This window comes from Onychostoma macrolepis, chromosome 10, assembly GCF_012432095.1.
Source record: "Onychostoma macrolepis isolate SWU-2019 chromosome 10, ASM1243209v1, whole genome shotgun sequence".
Lineage (NCBI taxonomy): Eukaryota > Metazoa > Chordata > Actinopteri > Cypriniformes > Cyprinidae > Onychostoma > Onychostoma macrolepis.
In genome coordinates, this window is record NC_081164.1 from 5,502,347 (window position 1) to 5,525,619 (window position 23,273).

The 23,273-nt window shown below is 34.4% G+C and overlaps 3 protein-coding genes across 3 annotated transcripts in view; 2 read left to right on the forward strand and 1 right to left on the reverse strand.

Annotated features, from left to right (window-relative positions):
- Positions 1 to 10,504, reverse strand: part of cwc27 (CWC27 spliceosome associated cyclophilin) — a 52,991-nt gene extending 42,487 nt beyond the window's left edge. The window contains exons 1-10 of the mRNA XM_058789680.1: positions 10,258 to 10,504; positions 6,536 to 6,632; positions 6,295 to 6,407; positions 4,607 to 4,750; positions 3,768 to 3,866; positions 3,582 to 3,682; positions 2,462 to 2,531; positions 2,280 to 2,359; positions 2,109 to 2,136; positions 1,893 to 2,035 (exon numbers count right to left, since the gene is read on the reverse strand). Coding sequence (XP_058645663.1) covers positions 1,893 to 2,035; positions 2,109 to 2,136; positions 2,280 to 2,359; positions 2,462 to 2,531; positions 3,582 to 3,682; positions 3,768 to 3,866; positions 4,607 to 4,750; positions 6,295 to 6,407; positions 6,536 to 6,632; positions 10,258 to 10,299 — 917 coding nt within the window. The 5' untranslated portion in view covers positions 10,300 to 10,504. The remainder of the gene's footprint in view (positions 1 to 1,892; positions 2,036 to 2,108; positions 2,137 to 2,279; positions 2,360 to 2,461; positions 2,532 to 3,581; positions 3,683 to 3,767; positions 3,867 to 4,606; positions 4,751 to 6,294; positions 6,408 to 6,535; positions 6,633 to 10,257) is intronic.
- Positions 10,505 to 10,836: 332 nt separating this feature from the next.
- Positions 10,837 to 13,209, forward strand: srek1ip1 (SREK1-interacting protein 1). The gene is made up of 5 exons (XM_058789603.1): positions 10,837 to 11,070; positions 11,482 to 11,529; positions 11,970 to 12,125; positions 12,267 to 12,342; positions 12,796 to 13,209. The coding sequence occupies exons 1-5, from the start codon at positions 11,058 to 11,060 to the stop codon at positions 12,977 to 12,979; spliced, it is 477 nt and encodes a 158-aa protein (XP_058645586.1). The 5' UTR covers positions 10,837 to 11,057; the 3' UTR covers positions 12,980 to 13,209.
- Positions 13,210 to 15,620: 2,411 nt separating this feature from the next.
- On the forward strand, positions 15,621 to 17,317 carry plac8.1 (placenta associated 8, tandem duplicate 1). The gene is made up of 5 exons (XM_058790012.1): positions 15,621 to 15,659; positions 16,376 to 16,405; positions 16,629 to 16,716; positions 16,812 to 16,936; positions 17,016 to 17,317. The coding sequence occupies exons 3-5, from the start codon at positions 16,632 to 16,634 to the stop codon at positions 17,124 to 17,126; spliced, it is 321 nt and encodes a 106-aa protein (XP_058645995.1). The 5' UTR covers positions 15,621 to 15,659; positions 16,376 to 16,405; positions 16,629 to 16,631; the 3' UTR covers positions 17,127 to 17,317.
- Positions 17,318 to 23,273: the final 5,956 nt, after the last annotated feature.

Sequence of the window (23,273 nt, forward strand, 5' to 3'; positions counted from 1 at the left end):
TCAACAACGGCTATCGAAGAAACACCACAGTGCCAACTTTCAGATAAAAATGATTCCAGAAGCATGTTTAGAATGATTTTCTCTGATGTAAGACAGAAAATGATACGGCCTCGTGTCTCAGGAGGACTAGTGCTGGGGTTGCCAGGTTGGCAGGAGGTAGCCGTTTCCCCTACCGTGGCAGAGTAATTTGATTTGTGAGCCAGATATGTGCTTCACCTGGAGGGACCTGGCTGTGTCCACTGAAGCGGCTCCAGTGAGGATGAGGAGCAACTGTGCCACAGTTCTGGTTGACTGCAGGTGTCACTGGTCTTTAGCAACATCAGGAATCAGAGGTCTGGTCAACCAGACAACCCGCTGAGATCACAGTGAGCTGAACGCTCAAGAAACTCAGTGTATTCAACTGCTATTGTGGGCTTTATGTATTCCCCTTGGTTTTTAATCTGTGATTTACCATGAAAATTAAAGTTGTAGTTACAAGTACTAGCAATAGCCATTTACACAACTAAAACCTGCTACAAGAAGTTTCATATTTTGATTCATTTTCTTTAACTGACTAAAATGATGAATGACTAACTATGATAGAGTTCATATTTTTACTGAATCAGCATTTGCTGATCATCAACGTCTTTGTGATTTGTGTGTTGAGGTATATGTGCATCTCACTGAAACTGTTGGATTTAATATATTTGTCTACCAGGTTAATATGTTTTTTGCCTTTAATTTTAAGAGGAAAATCAAGCATAAAAGTGAAAGAACGAGGTTTATAGCTCCTTGCATTGCTAAATGCTAAACAATTTTTAATTGCCTTACAATATTTCTAAAATTCAATAGATTTGTCTGTTACTCGTTAGAAGAACAAAAAGTATTTAAGCTGTCAGTTGTTAGTGGAGTTAACTAAGCAAGCCGATTGTAATAAGTTGCATTGTTTTCTGAAGTTCAGGGTCAACTTTTTTACAGTCTTTTTTTTTATTCAGTGTCTCTCAGATAAGCTTAGAGTTAAGATGAAGTGTCAAGTTAAAACGCATAAACTTTAAGAAATAGGTCTCAAGGTCTTTAACATTAAACCACTGCAAATGGACAAAATCCATTATAACACTTCTTCCAGAGAAAAAGTCCACCGCTTGCTGTCCTCTCACATCAAAATCCACTTACATATTGGTTTAGAGCAGTTTTGGACTGTTTTCACTTGTAACAAGAGTAAGCAAAATTATGGATTGCAACTGACCGGTTTGCATATTACAACTCATCTTCAAAAGATCATTTCAGAGCAGGGAGTGAAAATGAGTGTTTTAAAGGACTGTGTTGTATCAACCAATCAGATTCTTATTTACTGGCCATATAGAAACATTAACCTTATAAAACATCAATAAGAGTTCGAACCATTAAACAAGCAGAAATATCCAAATGTGTTAGCTTGCATAAAGCTGTTATATTAACCTGGACTAGGAAAAATATATATATAAAAAAAAAAAAAACAGTGGTGTGAGGCTGCAGCCCAGTTCAGGGGAACACAAAGAACACATAAAACATTTTGGGACACTAATGCCAAAGAAACTCATCCCCATCCCTGGAGAGATAGTGTTTCTGAACTTAACAGAGCAACAGTGCCTTCTGCTGGACACCACTTTAACTGCTCTATCACATACAGCATATAGCATGCTATATCTATTACATACAGCAGGGGCGACCAATCCTGCTTCTGCAGAACTGATATTAGCACCAACCGGCTGTAACACACCAGCTTGGAAGTTTCTAGCACTCTGAAACACTTTGATTAGCTGGTTGAGGTGTGTTGGAGCCAAACAATTCAGGAGCAAGATTGGGTGTCCCTGATGTACAAATTAAAAACATTTTAAAAACAACAGAAAACAGCAGCAAGGTGGACAGCATACCTGCGGGAAGTCTTCTTCACCGTGTCTGGATTGGATTTCTTCTCATCCGTCTTGTCTTTCTTTAGTTTCTGAGAGATGTTCTCTCTGATCCTCTCCCTCTCTGATTCAAGATCGCTGTCATCCTCTGAATCATCACCTGCATCCTGGAGCGGATCACAGACACAGACTTGCATCCTCAGAAATCACTGAACTGAACATAAATCAAAGAGAACGTACCTCAAAATCATCTCCGCCACTTTGGTTCCTTTACATACAAAAAACAAAAATAGAGTGTTAATTAAACTGCTTTTACATTAATTATGGATTACATCTGCATTATGAAACAAAGCAATTACAATAGAATGGGGAATTATTTATGTGAAGACTAAGGTTTTTCTTTTTCCTGACCTGTCAACGACAGGAACAGAGCTTAACTTGGGATCATCCTTCAGCAGGTCATGACTGCTTTTGCTTTTTCCTTTCATGGTCTGCAAGGACGAATTAAATAATGTTGAAAGTACCTACTGCTCATTTTCACACAAATAAATAAACACCTCATGGAGGAATCATCTCATTGGACAGAAAGCTACCTGGCTGACTTGATTGACCATCTCCTCATCTTCCTCGGCCTCCTCACCAAACGACAACAAGTTGAAATTCCTATAGAAAAATATTAAGGTTAACATTGCATTATGGAAACATTTCTGCACAACATGAAAATACAAAATTAAACCATTTTTTAAAAATCTAATCATAAAGGGGAAAAATAAACAGAACAAATAAAGATTGACCCTATTTATTTTCTGTAAATCTGTGCAATTGTTTTACTTTTTTTAAAATATTTATGTCTGATTGTTTATTATGATGAATTTATGACAATCTACATGATTATTATTTGTCTGCAGCCCAAAATGCAGAACAAGTTCTGAAAATTTAATGTTCAGACAAATTATGAATTATAGTGGCGTTTGCAAGAACCACAATAATGTCACAGGTGACTTTCCACAATCCAATCAATACTAATAGCTAAAATCAAATCACTATTTTCAGTGATATATTACATCTCAGAATACATCAGCAGTTTCAACCAGGGGGCTTCAGCAAACCTTCAAATCACTTAAAATATTTAAACATAAATTATTATTAATATATCAAAATACTCTGACTAACTCTAAATTAAAATGCTAAAAAAAAAAAAAAAAAAAAAATTTAAATCAGCGTTATTGTTAACTAACACTAAAATTAAAAATTGTTGTCATTAATTGAAACATAGCTTCAATAAAAGTTCATTTAAAATTTTAATAAATACTACAAGAATATAACAATAACACTAAAATAACACTGGATGTACTGTTGATTTTAAGATGCATGGTTTTCTTAAAGGACATACAATTCTTGCAACTACTGGAATCATAAAATTAATCAAGATTAAATTCACTTTATATAATTTATTTATATATAAATACTTTATATATATCAACTCTAACTTCTCGTTTAAAAGAAGCTTGAAAACAAGCAGTTATTGTAATAATTACAGCAGAAATATCACAAATATCCTAGTTTATGTGGTCTTCAAATATCGTGTTTGACAGCAGGGAGAGTTTGAGTTAAACACATTGTGAATGCTTGTGTCATGTTGTCTTTAATGCTGGTATCCAAATAAAAGAAAGAAATGAATAAATAAAGTTTAAGAGTGTAAGTATGCCATACTTTGTTGCTTTGGACTGTGACTTCTTCCCTTCTTCTTTGTTTTTCTCTTTTTTAACTTTAATTTCACGTGGAACAATGTCATCAAAGGGAGAATGTAAGACCTGCACAAAACCAACGACTTCATATGAAAACAAAGGTCAAGAAAATTAAAACGGTAAATCCAGTTCATGATGGGCCTGAACAAACCTCTGTGGATCGAATTTTGTGTGGGTTGAGCGGCCGTTCATCACGGTCACACTCCACCTCTGCTAACCTGATTATGTTATACACCGTATCTCCTGTGACCTGCAGCCAAAGCACAACACACAAATTGTGAACTGAATGAAACAAATAATAAATAAAAACAGCAACATATGCTGATCAACATTGTTGGATAAATGAGTGTGACTTATAGAAATAGTTGGGGTCCAGTAAGATTTTTTAAATTTCTGGGAAAAAAAAAAAAAAGTCTCGTGCTCACCAAAAGCTGAATTTATCTCTTCAAACATATAGTAATATATTTAAATATTATTACAATTTAAAATAATTGTTTTATATTTACATTTATTTTCAAATGTAATTTTTTGCTGTGATGTAAAGCTGAATTTTCAGCATCATTCCTCCATTTCTCAGTGCCACATGATCCTTCAGAAATCATTATATTATGCTGATTTGATGCTCAAGAAACATTTCTGATTATTATCAATGTTGAAAACAGCTGCTTCATATTTTTCTGGAAACTGCAAAACGTTTTTCAGGATAATTTGTTATATTCATATAGCGCTTTTCTGGGTACTCAAAGTGCTTTACATGGATGGGGGGAATCTCCTCAACCAAGGGTTCTCTAATGAACAGAAAATTGAAAAGAACAGCTTTCATGTGATATAGAAATCTTTTGCAACATTATAAATCTTTTTAATGCCAATCCTAATCAATTTAATGCATCCTTGCTTAACAAAAATTGTTTGTTTATTTTGCAGAAAATCCGGGCCTATTCTCATTTTTAGGAAAATATCCCTTTAAATGGGTCATAAAATATTCTTCACCTTTCCAAAAATGGTGTGTTTGTTGTTGAGTTCATCAGCCCGTCCAAGAGTAAAGAAAAACTGGCTCCCATTATCATGAGGTCCTGCATTTGCCATAGCAACCAAACCTCTCCGATTGAAGCGCAATCTGGAGTGAAATTCATCCTGCATTGAAAAACCAAATAGTTACATACAATAACCTTTACAATCATGCTTTCCTGCATATTCTTATACATATGCCAATTGCACATAGGGGTGTGCGATATTGACAAAAAATAATATCTCAATATTTTCTGGGATTTTATCGATAACAATAATTAATGATATTATTGTGCTCATATCTTAAGGACTGCCATGGACAACTGACTCCAGAAGTTTTTGATATTCTTCATATTCTGTGTGATGCTCAGTTCACACTGATAGAAATTAATATTTTCCAATAAGTTTAAATTGATTTTTACCTTTTATAGGCATTTTTACCTTTAGAAAGCCATTTTTCTAAAAGTGTTCTTTATCTTTTCAGTCAGATTTTTACATTTAATCCGCGAATTAGAATAATAAGACATTTGGGCTGTTAATTACCAGGCAAATTAAATCAGTATCAATAAAATTCATCTTTTCAATGCAGAGGAAACACAGAAGCTGCACCTGAAGTGGCATTTAGATGTGTTTACACACTGTTTAATGCAGGACACGAATGTATTTAACCTGCAATTACAAATGTATAAATAATGTTTTGATATATTAAACATAAAACTTTGAATACTGTCAATAATAAAAAGAAACTTTAAATGTGAAATTAAAACTGTCAGTAGTCACTGTTAATAAGTGAGTCATTGCGATTGAACAGAATCATTTAAACGGTTGATTCGAAACACCATCATGTTGCTCAGAGACGCAAAACAGCGTTGAGGCTGAATTTGGAATTATTTTTGTTGTCGAAATAGCACAAAAACATGCAATATGGTGCCTAAAACATAAGTCTCTTAATTAACTTCTTGTTTTTTGAACTGTGGTAAAAAAAAAAAAATCAATATTATGTTTGTAATCAAGGTAATTTTTGGAGAAAAAAACGGCACTCTTTGTGTGACATTAACTACACTGAACAAAATTATAAACGCAACACTTTTGTTTTTGGCCTTTTATTGTGGCCAGCCTAAGGCACACCTGTGCAATAATCATGCTGTCTAATCAGCATCTTGATATGCCACACCTGTGCGGATGGAGTATCTCGGCAAAGGAGAAGTGTTCACTAACACAGATTTAGACAGATTTGTGAACAATATTTGAGAGAAATAGGCCTTTTGTGTACATAGAAAAAGTCTTAGATCTTTGAGTTCAGCTCATGAAAAATGGCGGCAAAAACAAAAGTGTTGCGTTTATAATTTTGTTCAGTGTATATGAAATGATATAAATATATACATTTTCTATCCCCATATCTTGAATTTTGTGATCATTCTAAATGTATTTTAATAGACTGAATCATGCAGTGAAAGAAAGCACTCTAAATGCATATGCGCACTCACTAGACTTCACGTAATGTATGCATGCACTCTGTAGGGTGTTTTGAAAGGTTTTTGCTAAATACTCGATAATGTCAAATCGCACATCGTTAAAACAACAATTACAATATTATTGCAGACGATATATATCGCACACCCCTAATTACACATCCACTTAATCTCGTAAATAACAAAAGCAAAAGCAACCTTGAAAGGGCGACCATAGATGGACTCCCCACCCATCCCGGTGCCTGTCGGATCACCTCCTTGAACAATGAATTCTGGCACCACACGATGAAAGATTGTGCCATCATAGTAACCTGCAAAACAGAGGTAAATATTTATGATGAGTAATCAAGGTATTTCATTTAAAAACATGACATCATGACAAGTGCCTTGTCTTGTTTGCATTTTATGTCTGCAAATCTTAAAGTATGACGCCACCTACCCTCCATACAGAGCTGAGTGAAGTTTCTACATGCCTTGGGAGCTTCCTTAGACCAGAGCTCTATATCAATATCACCTGCAGTGGTCTTCAGCAAGACCTATGAGAAAATATCAGTTTGTCATTATACAGATAAAATGGTTTTTGTGCTTTAAGAAGGCTTTTTCAGTGACATTTGAAAAACACAGGAAATGAAGAAATATACATAGCAAAAACAGCTCAAATTACCCAATAAAGCCTACTGCATTATATTTGATAAACAAATTTCTAACTAAGGCCTCTAAAGTACAACCCGAATTCCGGAAATGTTGGGACGTTTTTTTATATATGAATAAAATGAAAAATAAAGAATTTCAAATCACATGAGCCAATATTTTATTCACAATAGAACATAGATAACATAATAAATGTTTAAATGGAGAAACTTTACAATTTTATGCACAAAATGAGCTCATTTCAAATTTAATGCCTGCTACAGGTCTCATGGGACGGGGGCATGTTTACCATGGTGTAGCATCTCCTCTTCTTTTCAAAACAGTTTGAAGACGTCTGGGCATCGAGGTTATGAGTTTCTGGAGTTTTGGTGTTGGAATTTGGTCCTATTCTTGCCTGATATAGGTTTCAGGGCTCGAAATTAACTTTTTTACTTGGTAGCACTGGTGCTCCCAACTTTAAAAAGTTAGGAGCACCAGCTAAAATTTAGGAGCACCCACCAAAAATTAATGAGCACCATAACTACAAGTTATATATTAACAGATTTCATCTTTACATTCTTAACTTTAATGCAGATTGGTTAATATATTAGCTGTCAATCACCCAGTCACTGCTTTCAGCTGTCAGGTGACAGGGAGCTATAACTACTGGAGAAATGCAAAGGGCTGAAGAAGAGAGAAAATGAAAGGAAACACTGACAGATTTCTTTCGTAAACCACCGAAGTTAATCTGATATCTGACGATATTTTGCTTGTGTTATTGTGCTGATCTTGTGTTATTGTGCTGGTAGTCTTAAGGACTACCGTGGACAGCTGATTTTGATATTCTTCATATTCTGTGTGGTGGTCAGTTCACAGCAGTGATAGAAATTCATCCTTTTCCAATAAGTTATTTTATTTTTTATTTTTTTACCTTTTCTGGTCATTTTCACATGACACATTTCACATTTTCGATTTCTCTAAAAGTGTGCATCATCATTTGAGTCAAATTCTTACATTTAATCAGTCAATTAGAATAATAAGACATTTAGGCTGTTATCAAGCAAATTAAATCAGTATCAACAAAATTCATCTTTTGAATTTGAATTTCTGAAGTGGCATTTAGATGCACTTACACCCTGCTTAATGCAGGACATGAATGCATTTAACCTGCAGTTACACATGCATATATAATGTTTTAATACTTTAAACATAAAACCTTGAATACTGATATTTGAAATTATTAAAAAAATTTAAAAAAGATACTTTAAATGTGAAATTACAATCGCCAGCAGGTGGCATCAAGTTACTGTTAATAAGTGAGTCACTACGATTGAACCGAATCATTTAAACGGTTGATTCATTCAGGAACAAAACACCATCATGTTGCTCAGAGACGCGAAACAGTGCAGCGGCTTTGTTTGGAATTATTTTTGTTGTCGAAATGGAGCAAAAACAGGAAATATGGTGTCTACAACATAATTTTCTAAATATTAACTTCTTGTTTATTGAACTGTTGTATAATATCAATATCACATTTGTAATCATGCTGATTTTTGGAGGAAAAGACGGCACTAATATTAATGTGATATTAATGTGATATTAATGTGATATTAACTATATGAAATTATATAAAGCCCCCATATCTTGAATTTTGTAATGCATTTTAATAGACTGAATCATGCAGTGAAAGCGCACGCGCACTAGGACACGGCGCTTCCAGAGGACACGGCGTCCATGATTTCCAACAAGAATGTCAAATTTGGACTCGTCTGACCATAGAACACTTTTCTACTTTGAAACTGTCCATTTTAAATGAGCCTTGGCCCACAGGACACAGTGGCGCTTCTGGACCATGTTCACATATGGCTTCCTTTTTGCATGATAGAGCTTTAGTTGGCATCTGCAGATGGCACGACGGATTGTGTTTACCAACAGTGGTTTCTGGAAGTATTCCTGGGCCCATTTAGTAATGTCAATGACAGAATCATTCTGATGAGTGATGCAGTGTCGTCTGAGGGCCCGAAGACCACGGGCATCCAACAAAGGTCTTCGGCCTTGTCCCTTACGCACTGTAGATGATGAGATTTGCAAAGCCTTTGCAATTTGACGTTGAGGAACGTTGTTTTAAAAGTATTCCACAATCTTTTTACGCACTCTTTCACAGATTGGAGAGACTTTGCCTCTTTAAGACATCCCTTTTATAGCTAATCATGTTACAGACCTGATGTTAATTAACTTAATTAGTTGCTAGATGTTCTCCCAGCTGAATCTTTTCAAAATGTCTTGTTTTTTCAGCCCTTTGTTGCACCCGTGCCAACTTTTTTTGAGACCTGTAGCAGGCATCAAATTTGAAATGAGCTCATTTACTGGATAAAAGTGTAAAATTTCTCTGTTTAAATATTTATTATGTTATCTATGTTCTATTGTGAATAAAATATTGGCTCATGTGATTTGAAAGTCTTTTAGTTTTCATTTTATTCAAATTTAAAAAAAAGTCCCAACATTTCCGGAAATCGGGTTGTATTAATATAATCAATTCTTTAATAAAAAAAAAGAAAATAGTGGTTCACAATGTACTAAATGCTTTATGCCATCTGATTGATAATTTATAAGGCGGCATTTTAGTATAGCTAATTATAAAAATGTCCACCTTAAGGTCATGGATTATGTGTCTTTTTGTTGTGAAATCTTTACTGATTTTTTTTTAAGTAACCACAAGAATAACTTTATTAGTGTTACAGATGTTTCAAGATAAACCCTTAATGGACTGAAGCAACTTAGGTTTCCTTGATTATCCATTAAATATATTTTTTTAGAAAAATCATATTAAAGTGTGAGTGTTTATTTGCTCAGGCATCATTTATTGCATTGCATTAAAAGTTCTGCCCCCTAAAAACTACAGAGCTTTGATTATAAAACTGGGCATTTAAATATCACCTTACTCAGACCTATTACTGGGCGATACAGAGTGATAATAACTGATTTATATAATTGTATGCAAGTTGTCAGTTTTACTCTTATAAAGATCTCATTGATTAACATTACAATCAGAATTCCATCTTTTTGGCAATATAAATATCAGCAACTGCACCAAACTGCATATTCTGCTCAGTTTTGGGCTCTAAATAAAACAGAGGGTTTTTCCTCCTGAAGTATCTCCATATTCTCATATATCATACTATATGAGCCATAAACGCTTATATACATACATGCATACATACAAATACACACACACACACACATACATATATACACACACATATATATATATATATATATATATATATATATATATATATATATATATATATATGTATACACACACACATGTATAGTGCTAATAACACAAAAATAAAGTAAATGTAATAAAAGCACTAAGTTGTTTTAATAAAAACGAATAATGCTGCATGATAACTCTTAAAAACACAAAAAGAAAAATTAGACGAAGAATGGAGTAGAATATATCATCTGCTGACCATTACATTTCATTATTTTCCATGAATATGAGTTTGAAATACTGTTGAAACTCACCTTTCCATTCGTGGGTGGCTCTTGAATATATATGTTGCTCATCTTTAACGCGTATTATTTGGGTATATTTCCCTCAAATCTGGTTGATAACAAAACTACAAACTATACGCAGATATTACAAGAACATAATAAGCACATCCAACAAATAGAAAGTGTTTTCTTATGTGATGTTTACAAGCGAAATCATGTCATGCTTCCAGAGAGTATCATTTCCTCGCTCCTGCGGCGTTTGCTCGGCATTATCGCCCTCTACAGTAACGGAGAATGATAGGCTAAATATTAATTCACCCTGTCAAAGACTATTATCAGAAGGTGTAGAATTCAAATGAAGGATAATAAGCGTTGTCCTATCGTCAATGTGTAATTTTAAATATTTAAAATGTGAATATACAAGTGTAATTCAGGCTTCTGAAGTAGTTGTTGATTGTATTGTCAGGTGGAACGTGTTACTTTTCTCCGCGCTGGTGAAGATGGACCAATCACAGCCGCTTGTGATTACAGAGAATTTTCTTTAATGAGTTTATAAAAAATTCAGGAGCAGATTTTCATTTATATATCAGGTATAAAGCGTACTTAAATTCTGTCCTCGTTACACCATTGTGCTCTTTAGTTGTTTTCTCTCTCTTGAGGGAAATCGATGAACAGGTCTGTAAGTGGAACCACGGTGTACTCCGCGTTTCCAGTCGGAGTCTTTTACCAAACGGATCGGTTTCACGTTTTGAAAAGCAACGGAGCAAAAACATACGAGTTGTTTTGTTTTGCCCTTTTATAATTTAGATTAATAAACAGTCGAGTATATCATGGCTGACCCAGGTATGCGTTTTCAGAGATTAATGGATTGTCCATTTGTTTTGCTTAATGTTGTTGATGTGCCACTTCTGGAATTTTCTAGAAAGTATCCTTCACTTCATTATTATCTTCACTCCTCAACAACAAAGCTGTCGCTTCACATCTGACACATATACTTTTATTTCAGATTTCATATTTTACACTTAGTTGTAGGTAAATGTTAACCGATTTGTAAGATATTGTGTCAACAATGTTTAGCATAATGCAAGCTGCTCGATGTTTTCTAAATGGTGAGATAAATTCAGAAATCTTTTTAGATTTGGATTAAATACCCAACGAAAACACGTTTTCTTGCAGCTGGTGGTTGGTTTTGTTATACGTGGTCATGAATTCATGTACTAAAGCGATACTGAATGTGTGTTTTTTTTCTAACAGGTCCAAACAAAGACAACATCAGAGCAGGCTGCAAAAGATGTGGATATCGTGAGTGTGATGATCATGTTTTTTGTTTTTGTTTTTATCTGTTATCTGTCTGTTTATCTGCGTTTTTTTCTTCTGTCAGTCCATATATGTTTGTTTTGTTTCTATCTGTCTTAGCTGTTTTATCTATCTATCTATCTAAATTTGTTTCTGTCTGATTTCATGTCTATCTGTCTTTTTTCTGGCTATATATCTGTCTGTCAGTATCTGTTTCTTTTTGTCTGACTCTCTATCTGTCTTGTCTTTTCTATCTATCCATCTGTTTGTCTATCTGTCTGTTATTTTCTGTCTATATATCTCTTTCTGTCTGACTGTGTCTCAGTTATCTTTTTTTCTATTTATCTAACTGTCTGTCTGTCTTTTTTCTATATGTATCTATCATTGCTTTTCATCCATGTGATATTGATTCTTTTCTCTTTTTCATCATCCATTGTTTTCTTTAGCTGGTCATTTGACTTTTGAATGTCGTAATTTTGTTCGTGTGGATCCGAGGAAGGACATTGTTTTGGATGTGAGCAGCACCAGCACTGAGGAGAGTGAAGAAGAGGAACAGGAAGCTGTCAGTAAAGAGAAGATCTTCGGCAGCAGCCATTCAAAAGGTTCTTTCATCATCACAGACTTGAAATGCTTAATGTTTCTGTCTGAGGTCTTCCTGCTTTTTGTGCATGCATACATATATTTTAAATGTTTTAGCTGAGTGAGAATATTGCTGATAATGATCATTTGTCACTGGAACACAGGTTCTCATGAAGATTCCAAAAAAGAAAAACATAAGAAGAAAAGCAAAGACGGATCCCATCGAAAGGCCAAAAAGAGGTACACGTGTGATCAATCATAGCACTTTTTCACTTGCTTAACATAAGTATTAAAAACTGTGTGTTATTGCTTTATAAAAATGTGCTTTAAATGTTGCATTCAAAATGATATATCAACATATAGTATTTATTATGATTAACTACAAACAGGTTTTTTTGTAATTGTTTTATTTTGTCAAATTGATAATTATGGGCTTGTTACGTGTGCACTTGTTATTCCATGTAGAAAAGTCCAATAAAGATATTATATAATGGATAAAAGAATTAATAAATATCTTTATTTTGTACTGGCTCTTCTAGTCCTTCATAAATATGCACCTTCATTTATTTGAACAAAAACAATTTTATTTAATTTTTTTCAATTTTGTTTTAAAATAGTGATGAGATTTTTGTATATTTTAGGTGGCATTACTGCCCTGTTTGATCTGATATTCATATGATTTCATTCCGTCAGGTCTTATTCATCAAGTGATGATGAAGAAGAAGTGAGCAAGAAGAAGAAAAAGCACAAGAGCCACAAAAAGAAAGGGAAAAAGGAAAAAAGAGAGAAAGAAAAGAAACACAAGAAAAAACATAATAAGAAAGACACAGACTCTTCTTCATCTGACAGCTCTACTGGATCATCAGACACGGACTGAAGCAGGACCACAGAATCACAGCAAAAACAATCGGGAAAATAACTATAAAATACCTTCTGCCAGAGCCATTTGTACATAACACCTTTATACTTTAGAAATAAATTTTGTCTTTTATATTTACCTCTGAGAGTTGGAGTGATGGTCTTTAATTTTTGTGTGATGTATTTAATTTTTATTTTTTGTGATTGTATGAAAATGAAATTAAAACAGTCCACAATACTTCATATGAATACTTTTACAAAGCTTGTGTTTTTTTTTTTATAATGCTTCATTAGAACTACTGAAAAAATGACACATTTATTCTAGAGTAAAGTGTCATGGGCAATTGTTTTTACCTTTTAACTCTTAATAAATAAATAGATAAGTATGAAAAAAATGTGAGTGGTGATCTGGCAGCTTTATTTACAATTTAGCAATCATTATACAAAAACATCAGACTGCAGAATGGCACGAAAGCCAATGAATAATAAAATACAATCTCATATTTTCCTCTGGTGTCTCACAGTATGTAGTTAAGTCTTTCTGCTCATATCTAAAAGTGATATACAGTCATGGCCAAAAATATCGGCACCCTTTGTAAATATGATCAAAGAAGGCTGTAAAAATTAATCTGCATTGTTAATCATTTTGATCTTTTATTTGAAAAATTCACAAAAATCTAACTTTTCATTGGATAATAAGAATTTATAATGGGGGGAAATATCATTATGAAATAAATGTTTTTCTCAAATACACATTGGCCACAATTAATGGCACCCTTTTATTCAATACTTTTTGAAACCTCCATTTGCCAGTTTAACAGCTCTAAAGTACCCCATGTGTACAATGAAATATACTGCTGGAGTGATTCTGGATGAAGGATTGCTCTCTGATCTCTTGTCAGGTGTCTCTAACCTCATCAGGCATTATAGGAGAACATTTAGAGCTGTTAAACTGGCAAATGGAGGTTTCAAAAAGTATTGAATAAAAGGGTGCCGTTAATTGTGGCCAATGTGTATTAGAGAAAAACATTTATTTCATAATGATATTTCCCCTCATTTTAAATTCGTATTATCCAATGAAAGGTTAGATATTTGTGATTTTTTTAATTAAAAGATCAAAAGGATTAACAATGCAGATTCATTTTCACAGCCTTCTTTCATCATATTTACCAAGGGTGCCGATATTTTTGGCCATGACTGTGTATAACCCAAACAGCAGATGAGTAGAGATGTTAAAGTTGGGGCCAGTTGCATAAACTGTTTAAGTTAGTTGTCTAATTTTTTTTTCTTCAAGACTGGTCATAACTTTTAAATTAAGTTATGAAAAGGTAGATTGGTCTTATTTGTATTGGAAAAGTAAGACTGATTACCCCTTGGCAACTACTAGTTGGTTAAACTAGTTCTTAATTCACAGTCTTAACAGGGTGGCTAAGTTTATGCAACTGGCCCTTTGTCTAAATTGCTCACATTCATATTTTCCTTTAAGTTTAAATGCTTTATTGTCCTCTGACTCTGACTCTTGAGGGTGGAGTGGATGTGATTGCACAAGATCTGAGTTCAGCCACTTAGACTTTGTCAGGGAGAGGAAAGAAATGACCCGTGTACACAGATGAAAAAGCTCTTTTCCATACATACTTACTCATTCAGTTCTGGAATGAGTTTGCTGATTTTCTAGTGGATTAGGGAAAATCTATTCCCATCCATGGATTTCCAATAACTTGATTTATTTCAAATGCAATTCATAAAGAAAATGACTTGAACAAACCTCTCTAATAAAAGTAAATGTCCTGAGATGTGCTGAAGGTAAAAGTCAGATATATAACATAGATCACATAATTTCATGTTACACACACACACACACACATATATATATATCACATATATATATATATATATATATATATATATATATATGTATATATCATATATATATCATTTTGTCTTTATTAATTATTAATTGTTTAATTTTAATTATTTAAATTATTTTTTAGTCTTTAATGTCATCAGTACAGTCGGGTATAAATAGGCGCCTAATATCAGTGTGTCCTGTATGGTTATATGTACTCTGAATCATTAAAGTCATAAAAACGGCAGGTAATTAAGTATTCATGGCAACAGTGTTTTACTTAGCTAGCAATAAATCAATTCTGAGTCTCAAACTGCTGAGCAAACAAAATCCATGTCAGATGTCACGTATTTTTAATTAATTAAAGAAATAGCCTTATTTAAATAGCCTCATATAGTCTTATTGGGGAGTAGCTTTTGTCACATTTAGAATATTATTCTACAATAGCTAATTATTATTTTGAAGCTTCAAAATTCAATGTACTGGTAGCCTATATATGTGTGTGTGTGTGTGTGTGTGTGTGTGTGTGTGTGTGTGTGTGTGTGTGTGTGTGTGTGTGTGTGTGTGTGTGTGTGACCACCCTGCTCCGTAGAGTTTGTGTCATAAAAATATTAAATTATTTGTATATATTTTGTTATGTATTTATGTATGTCTATTTCTATTTACATGTGTATATAAGATTAATACAAATTACTTTAATGTGTTATAATGAGTTTGCACTGAACAGCACAGCTGCATTTTCTGAATTCTGGTGGCAGTTGAGAGAGAGTAGAGTTACCGTGACAACTGCAGCGCATCCTCAGACAACAAAGAGGACCGCTTGGGCAACCGCTGTCTCTCATTCATTCTGGAGGTTAGTTAAATTTATTAAAATTTCATGCCAAACTACAGTAAACATGCTTTAATGTGTTAATAATTAGTTTCAATTGTGTAATTGTGTCATTTTAATACTAGTGTCATAGAGAAGTCCATTCATGTATCATTTAACCGGAGTCATTTTTGTGTCACTTGTGTTACTTACCTGAAATACATACCTGAGTAGTTGATCTGAGATATTCACGAGTAAATCCAGATGTGTGGAAGATCTAGAACATTTCTGTATATATGATTATCTATTTATTTGTTTACTGTGATTTGATTTAAGTATTTATATGTGTTAATGACTAAGTTACTATGATTCAAAGTGTTGTAATGAAATAACAATGTTTATTAAAGACAACAAAAGAGGACCGCTTGGGCAACCACTAACTCTCGTCTCTGTCTCTCTCATTCATTGTTAAGAGAGTTCTATATATATATATATATAACATTGTATTTTTGTTTCTTGTCAAATAGTTTGACAGACATGAGAGGTGTTGCAGCAAATAGCAAACTAGCAGTAAATTCTTGGAAAAAGACAAAAAAAAAAAAAAGCCTTACTGGACTTTGAACCTATAAGAAGGGCAATAAATCTTTTCACAATTAAAAGTATGGATTGATGTTTTTCTATGCATTTCCAAGGGTGGGTCTGAGCATGTGACGTTTCAAACCCTAACGTTATATAACCTTTGCATATTGTGTGCATTTCAGTGCATAGTGGAATCAACTGAGAAAAATCAGGTAAAGCTGCAATTAAATATTCCATACTTTTTGGTAAGCTTTCTGTATTAGTAAATATCAGATTTAAATGCCATGGTAAAGAACTTTTTTTTTTTTTTAAATCATATTTTTCAAATTCTATGGCTGATTATAGGTTTAAAAAATGCTTTGGGGAAAAAAATATATATTTTCAAAATAACAGCATAAATGTTCTTGATACCCTAAATGTCTTTACCTGTCATAGATCATGGAGGTCACATCTCAACCTGCTGCATTTGAACCCCAAGCCTTTCACTCGGGCTTGATGAGCTGCTGTGACGACATGGGTGTATGTAAGTGATTCCAAGGGCACTTTACATAACACATTGTAAGTAAATCTATCCTGCTGACTGGATTTACTTTTAAATCAATCATATCATTTTTTTAGGTTGTTGTGGCCTCTTCTGTCTCCCTTGTTTGGGCTGCACCATTGCCAGCGACATGAATGAGTGCTGCTTATGCGGTTTAGGCATGCCGATCCGAAGTGTATACAGGACTAAATACAACATACCAGTCAGTATCTATATCTATCTATCCATAAATACATAGATAGGGCCTATTACTTACAGTTTTGTTTAATTTGCATCTCCAGGGATCCATGTGTAATGACTGGGTGGTCACGTACTTCTGCTTAGGTTGTGCAGCCTGCCAAATGAAGAGAGACATCAAAATAAGGAAGAGTAATGGAACACTGAAACCATGAGAAGTGAAAAAGGAGCATCTACGCTATGGCGAGTCCTTACGTATCGCTCTAAGGGAATTAAATGTTAAAGGAAGTTGAAGTTAATCATTTGAAATGTAATGAAAATGTCTATCATAAGTTCCATAAGTTCAAAACATTGCAGTTTCCATTCAGTAAGTTTGGAGGGTTTATTTCACCCAGAATGCTCATGCTTCCACATACATGTTATAAAATAATGTAGCTCAGAAGAGATTCGGTGGTGTAACCAGCACATTGCTGATTATATGATATTAGTATATTGTCAATGTGGTCTGTTGGTTGTGTTGTGAAGCATAGCATATCTATGTAAACAGTTAAAGAAAAGCGTAATTGGATGTAGGTAGAACTTCAATGCAATGCTACAGTAGCCGAATTCTGCTATTTGTAACAAAGTGTTCATTTAATACAGTTGCAATTGCTGCAAAGTGTATTCTTTGTAAAGTTACAGCTGTATTAATTTTCTTAATATCTACTTCAAGCACAATTAAAAATTTTACAAGTACTGTGTAGTATTGCCATGATGCCATATGTCATGTATGTACAATTCCTGTTAACATATTATTGTAACAACTATTCTTTTCACAAACCCTTCCAATCTTATAAATAAAGAAACATATATTTTTTTTCTAAGATGAGATTTAGTGTTCATTTCATGTTTCCACATGTGGATTTGGACAGCATCGATGAAAGTGCTCACAAGTCCAAACAGCTATCATATTAAATCACATTATTTAAGGTTAAAATATTTTCTCCTGTTCCAGTTTATGGTGCTGTTGTGTAATTTGTTAATTCTGTCTAGTTGTTGTTTTGAAATTAAAGGTGACTAAAACATTAAGGTCCTCAGGAGGTGACCTAGAGATAAGAAGAAGTTAATAATATTAAGGAAGCTGTTTTTTCAGTAATGTATAGCAATGTAATGTAAGCAATGTAAGCAATATAAGCATATTCCAGGGCCCCGTTTATGATGGGCCCCTCTATGACTGCAACACTGGAGAAAGGTTTGCTACATTTTGATTGGGTCTTGGTGGACTAACACAAACAAATGTCTAACGGCCACAGATAACTTTTGGCCTTTGGCCACCAACTTTAAAATGTAAACTACAACACATATACAGGGCCTTGCAAAAGTATTCAAACCCCTTCATTTTTTTTTTTTTTCATGTTTTGTTATGTTGCAGCCTTATGTTAAACTGCTTTAAATGACTTTTTTCTACATCAATCTACACTCTATACACCACAATGACAAAGCAAATAACAGGTTTTTAACATCTTAGGAAATTTATTAAAGATAAAAATAAAAACTTAAATGATTCAATTGACAAAGAGCAAAGAGCTTGATTGACGGGCGATCTCACCAATCAGAACGCGGATATTATGTGCCGCCACTGCTATCCGCCATCTTGCCCAACAGCTACGGCCTGTGTCCACAGAAATCCATGTTAAAACGGGGTAAAAAAGATAGACTGAATTGAAACTTTTTCAATATAACTAAATATAAAATTGTGCAGCGGGTTAAGCTGTTGTTGGTTGGCAATAACGGCAATAAGCTAAGGTATTCCTTTAAAGTACTTGTTTTGCGTACCAGAAAACCTGTCATGTCCGACGCTGTAAGCATGGCTTGCAGCGCTTAAATACTGAGTGTTAAATAATAAAATAATATGTTAAAATGTGTGCTCTTATCATTCTGTGAACAAAATCCTGTGAACTTCGCCCCGAATGGGAGCTTTAAATGCACATGTGCGCTCATCTGTTTTCAGGTTAACAGTGACGCTTCAAGTCATCTTCCCTCTCATTAAACTATGACAGGTCCTTTACTGCAAAAAGACGGTCGCTGTGATGAAACTATGGCTCTATGTACTTTTTCAAAACCATTTTTATAGGTTTCACATTATATTGTTGGCTCGGAAAATATGTAAATGTGCATGCCCAGTAGCTGCAGCTGTATCCCTTCCAGCCTTAACCACAAATCAGACAAGAGAGTAGATAACTTCGGTGGACTTAAACTTGAAAAATGGTGTGTTCCGCGGTTGAAATAAAATATTTTCTGATGTTTATTCATGTTCATTTCATGCTTTAAGTAAATATGAAAAGACGATCGGTTCACGTGTTTGAACTGAGGCAATACAGTGATCTGTCACGACACATTAAAGAGCCACAAAACGGTATTTATTGTTTGAATTTCTTTAAAAATGACTCAATTTAAAAGCTGAGGATCCCGAGACCTTGTTTCATATCAGAAGTAACCTGCTCGGTCTTCTCTGTCGGTGTGTTGTCAGTTTCCTCTTTGCTCTGTGATGTATTTTTCACCGTGTGAGTGTAGTGTGAGAGCGGCATTGTTTGTCGGTCATGGCAACAGTAACTAAGGGTGGGTGGGTTTTGCGAATGGTCAATTGCATAAGTATTCATACCCTTATCTGGGACAGTTGAAATTTAGCTCAGGAGCATTCATTTTGCTTGCAAATGTTACCACACTTTGAGTGACGTTAACCTGCGGCAAATTCATTTGAATGGGTCAAACAACACATACACATATTTTACATGTCGTTGACGTGTTAAAATTTACTTGTTTTTGAACCATTTGGCCTTCCATACCGAATACTTGTATGACATGAACTGGGCCTCAATTGCGTCTTCCTCGCAAGTTGAAACATTTCGGAAAATTCGCATCTTGCCATGTTGCGCAAGCCAATTAGCGAAGAGCTACTGACACATCCGGTTTGACACGTCTGTATCAGAAAATGGAGGAGAGCATTATGCAATGTTTTTATTTGTGCAAGTGACACAAAAAACATACCATGAGTAATCTAGAGCGATAACGCGAATATTCGCTTCGCTTTTGGTCTGCACACACCAGACTCACTGCATGGTGTCCATTGTGAGAAATTTCTACATTAGTAGTACTTGTGTGAAGCCTACTGATTACACTAGACCACATGTGTCCAACTGTCCTGCAGAGTGTAGCTCCAACCAGCTCCAGAAGCACCTGCCTGGGAGTTTCGAATCCTGAAGATGTTGATTAGCTGCTTAAGGAGTGTTTATAGGGCTGGAAGACTGCAGAAACTCTGCAGGACAGTACTGAATTTAACACCCCAGCACTAGACATACTATCCTTTCACGTCATTCTCTCAATTTCTCAAAAGTTCACAAGTTGCTCTCTTGAGAGCATGAATAAAACTATTCAACCATGGTGCAGTATATTTCTCTCTAACCTTTTTTAAACAGATGGAGGAAACATTATATAATGTCCATACTACATCGAGTTTATTGGTATTTAAGGAACACAGAACATGAGGCAGATCAGGCAGGTTACTCGTGAATCTTGTGTTGTAAACAGCTGGCTAACTCATGGTATCGTCTTGAAATTCTTCTGCAAATCAGCTGTGGGCCAACTATTACCTGTGGCGATTAATGCAGATTGACTGTCATTCTTACTACCCTGAGTAATGAGCGAGATTTTGGTTTACAAACTGTAATGTTATTACATCAGTATTTCTTGGTAGTGCTTGGCTAACCTATGTCCGCTGTCGTTACATGTTCATATCAGTGTGTATACTGTGCTGAGGAATTCTCTGATGCTGTTATTTAGATATCGTAATGGGTGTTTCTTTTCCAGGCATGCTCTGTAAGTAGACAAATGACAACAGTCTGGACCATGTGACCAATCAGAGTAGGTTCTCGGAAATGAGGGGTATATAGAGGCCAAATCCTTGAACAAACCATTTGGGGGATTCCAAGATCCATTCATAGAGGGGGAGAAATCCACATCTCTAATCTTTGCCTGAAAAATTTAATACTTATGTCATTGACCCTTTATCCTCTTTATGTCATCTTCATTACCGCTCTCACTTTCTGAGAATTTCTGAGTGCGGGCTGCTCATGGGAAAGTGTGCATTTAAATATATTGTTTATTAGCAATGACAATGAATGTAGAGTAGTTAGAGTAGAGTAGTAGAATAGTTAGAATGTAAGCTGATTGTTAGCGTGAATTGCCCAGCCTTTTGTTGGGATATTTCATACAGTAGCCTGTACTACACATACTACGCATAGTTTTGTCTTACTGAATGTGGAATGCTGCTAGCAATAATCTGATTTTACAGTGATGAGAAAATGCATATTAAATATTTTCTCAAATATTTTACTAAATTAGTTTTTGTATTAAATATAAAAAAAAAAAAAACATATGTAGACATATTAACATCAGACAGAAAAATACTAAAGCTGTGTTGTATTTGGTTTGTTGTGACCTCATTTGTCTGTAAGTGAGTAAAGCTATAAACATTTGTTGACCCAGTAATCAGGCGTCACAGGGGCATGTCTGACTGTGACGTGTATACTGGATATTTCCATTATTGTGCAATCAACATTTTTATTGCTGATTGTCAATGATAATGTTAGAATGTAAGCTGATTGTCAAAACCCTACTTATAAAGTTTTGCAATAAACTTTTATTATAATATTCGCATGCTTACAATCAGGAAGTTAGATCCATAGTTTTATATTTTCCTTTTTTTTTTAATTTGATTTAGATTTTTGTGTGTGTATGCTGCTCTTTTGAAGGAATCAATTATATATATATATATATATATATATATATCAGTTATTTTACATTGTGATAATAATATTTTACAGTATGGTTAACTATAATGATATGTTGTATCATTGTCTTCGTAAATGCAATGGTTCACAAGGATGGCTGATGTGGCAGCACATTTCATCACTGGAAGGTGTGACAGAAAACATAATGTGGCTTTTAACCATTTTGAACTTTGGACTTAAAGGAAGTGCAATATATATTTCCACAACAGAACTGTCAGTATACAGTTTATGACATTTACTGTATATTTGAAGGGTGTGTCTGAATATGGGACATCCCAACTGTATATAAAGACATTCTGTGCCAGTTTCAGTGGATAGAGGAGTTTCTTGACTCAACGATAAAACAGGCAAAGGTACACACGCTTAAATATTACCTCATTTTTGGGGAACTTGCTGTAGAAATTAATCCTCTACTTAAAATTTACATGAACTAAATATGTTTGTAACAATTTTACAGTTTTGGGTCAAATGTTTCAGCATAAATATTCTTGATGCCTCACATTTCTTTACTTAGATTATGGAGGTCACATCTCAGCCGGCTGCATTTGCTCCCAGAGACTTTCACACAGGCTTAATGAGCTGCTGTGAAGACACAAGCGTATGTAAGTGATTCCAATGGCACTAAACACATACATTCTTACTACATTCTAATCTATAAAGTCTAAATGATTTTAACATGTTGTTAAATTGACTTTAACATCAGTCATATATTTTATTAGGTTGTTATGGCTATTTCTGTCTCCCTTGTTTGGGCTGTTCCATTGCCAGCGACATGAATGAGTGCTGCTTATGCGGCTTAGGCATGCCGATCCGGAGTGTATACAGGACTAAATACAACATACAAGTTAGTATCTATCTATCTATCTACACTATATTGCCAAAAGTATTGGGCCACCCGCTTCTAATGAACAGGTTTGACTACTTTAGTAATTTCCATGAGTACAAATCTTAATGTTTAAGCATATAATGATATTCTAGGGAATTGTGTGCTTCTAATTTTAAAGCAACAGTTTGGACAGGACCCTTTTCTATTCTAACATGACAGTGCCTCTGTGTATAAGGCAAGGTTCAAAAAGAAATGATTGATTTCGTCAGTGAGGAAGAACTTGACTGGTCTGCAGAAAGCCAAGTCCTAATCCGAGCTGAACACCTCTGGTGTGACTTTAAATGCAGATCTTGAGCCAAAAACTCTTTACTAAACACCAATGACTTGTACATGTGGATACAGTCATTTTAGACACTTCCAAAACTGTTGCAACAGAGATGGAAATACAATTTTTAAATACATGAATTATGTTTCCATCTTTGTTGCCTCAGCTTTGGAAGTGCCTTTTTCTGTTCTAAAGAAGGGGGTGTCCCAATATGTTTGTTCATGTAGTGTATGTACAAGTCATTGGTGTTTGGTAAAGAGTTTTTAGCTCAAGATCTGCGTTTAAAGTCACACCAGAGGTGTTCAGCTTGGACATTTAGTACAATTAAGCAAACTTTTTTTATACATCTTTATTTATCTACCACAAATTAATATGTATATTT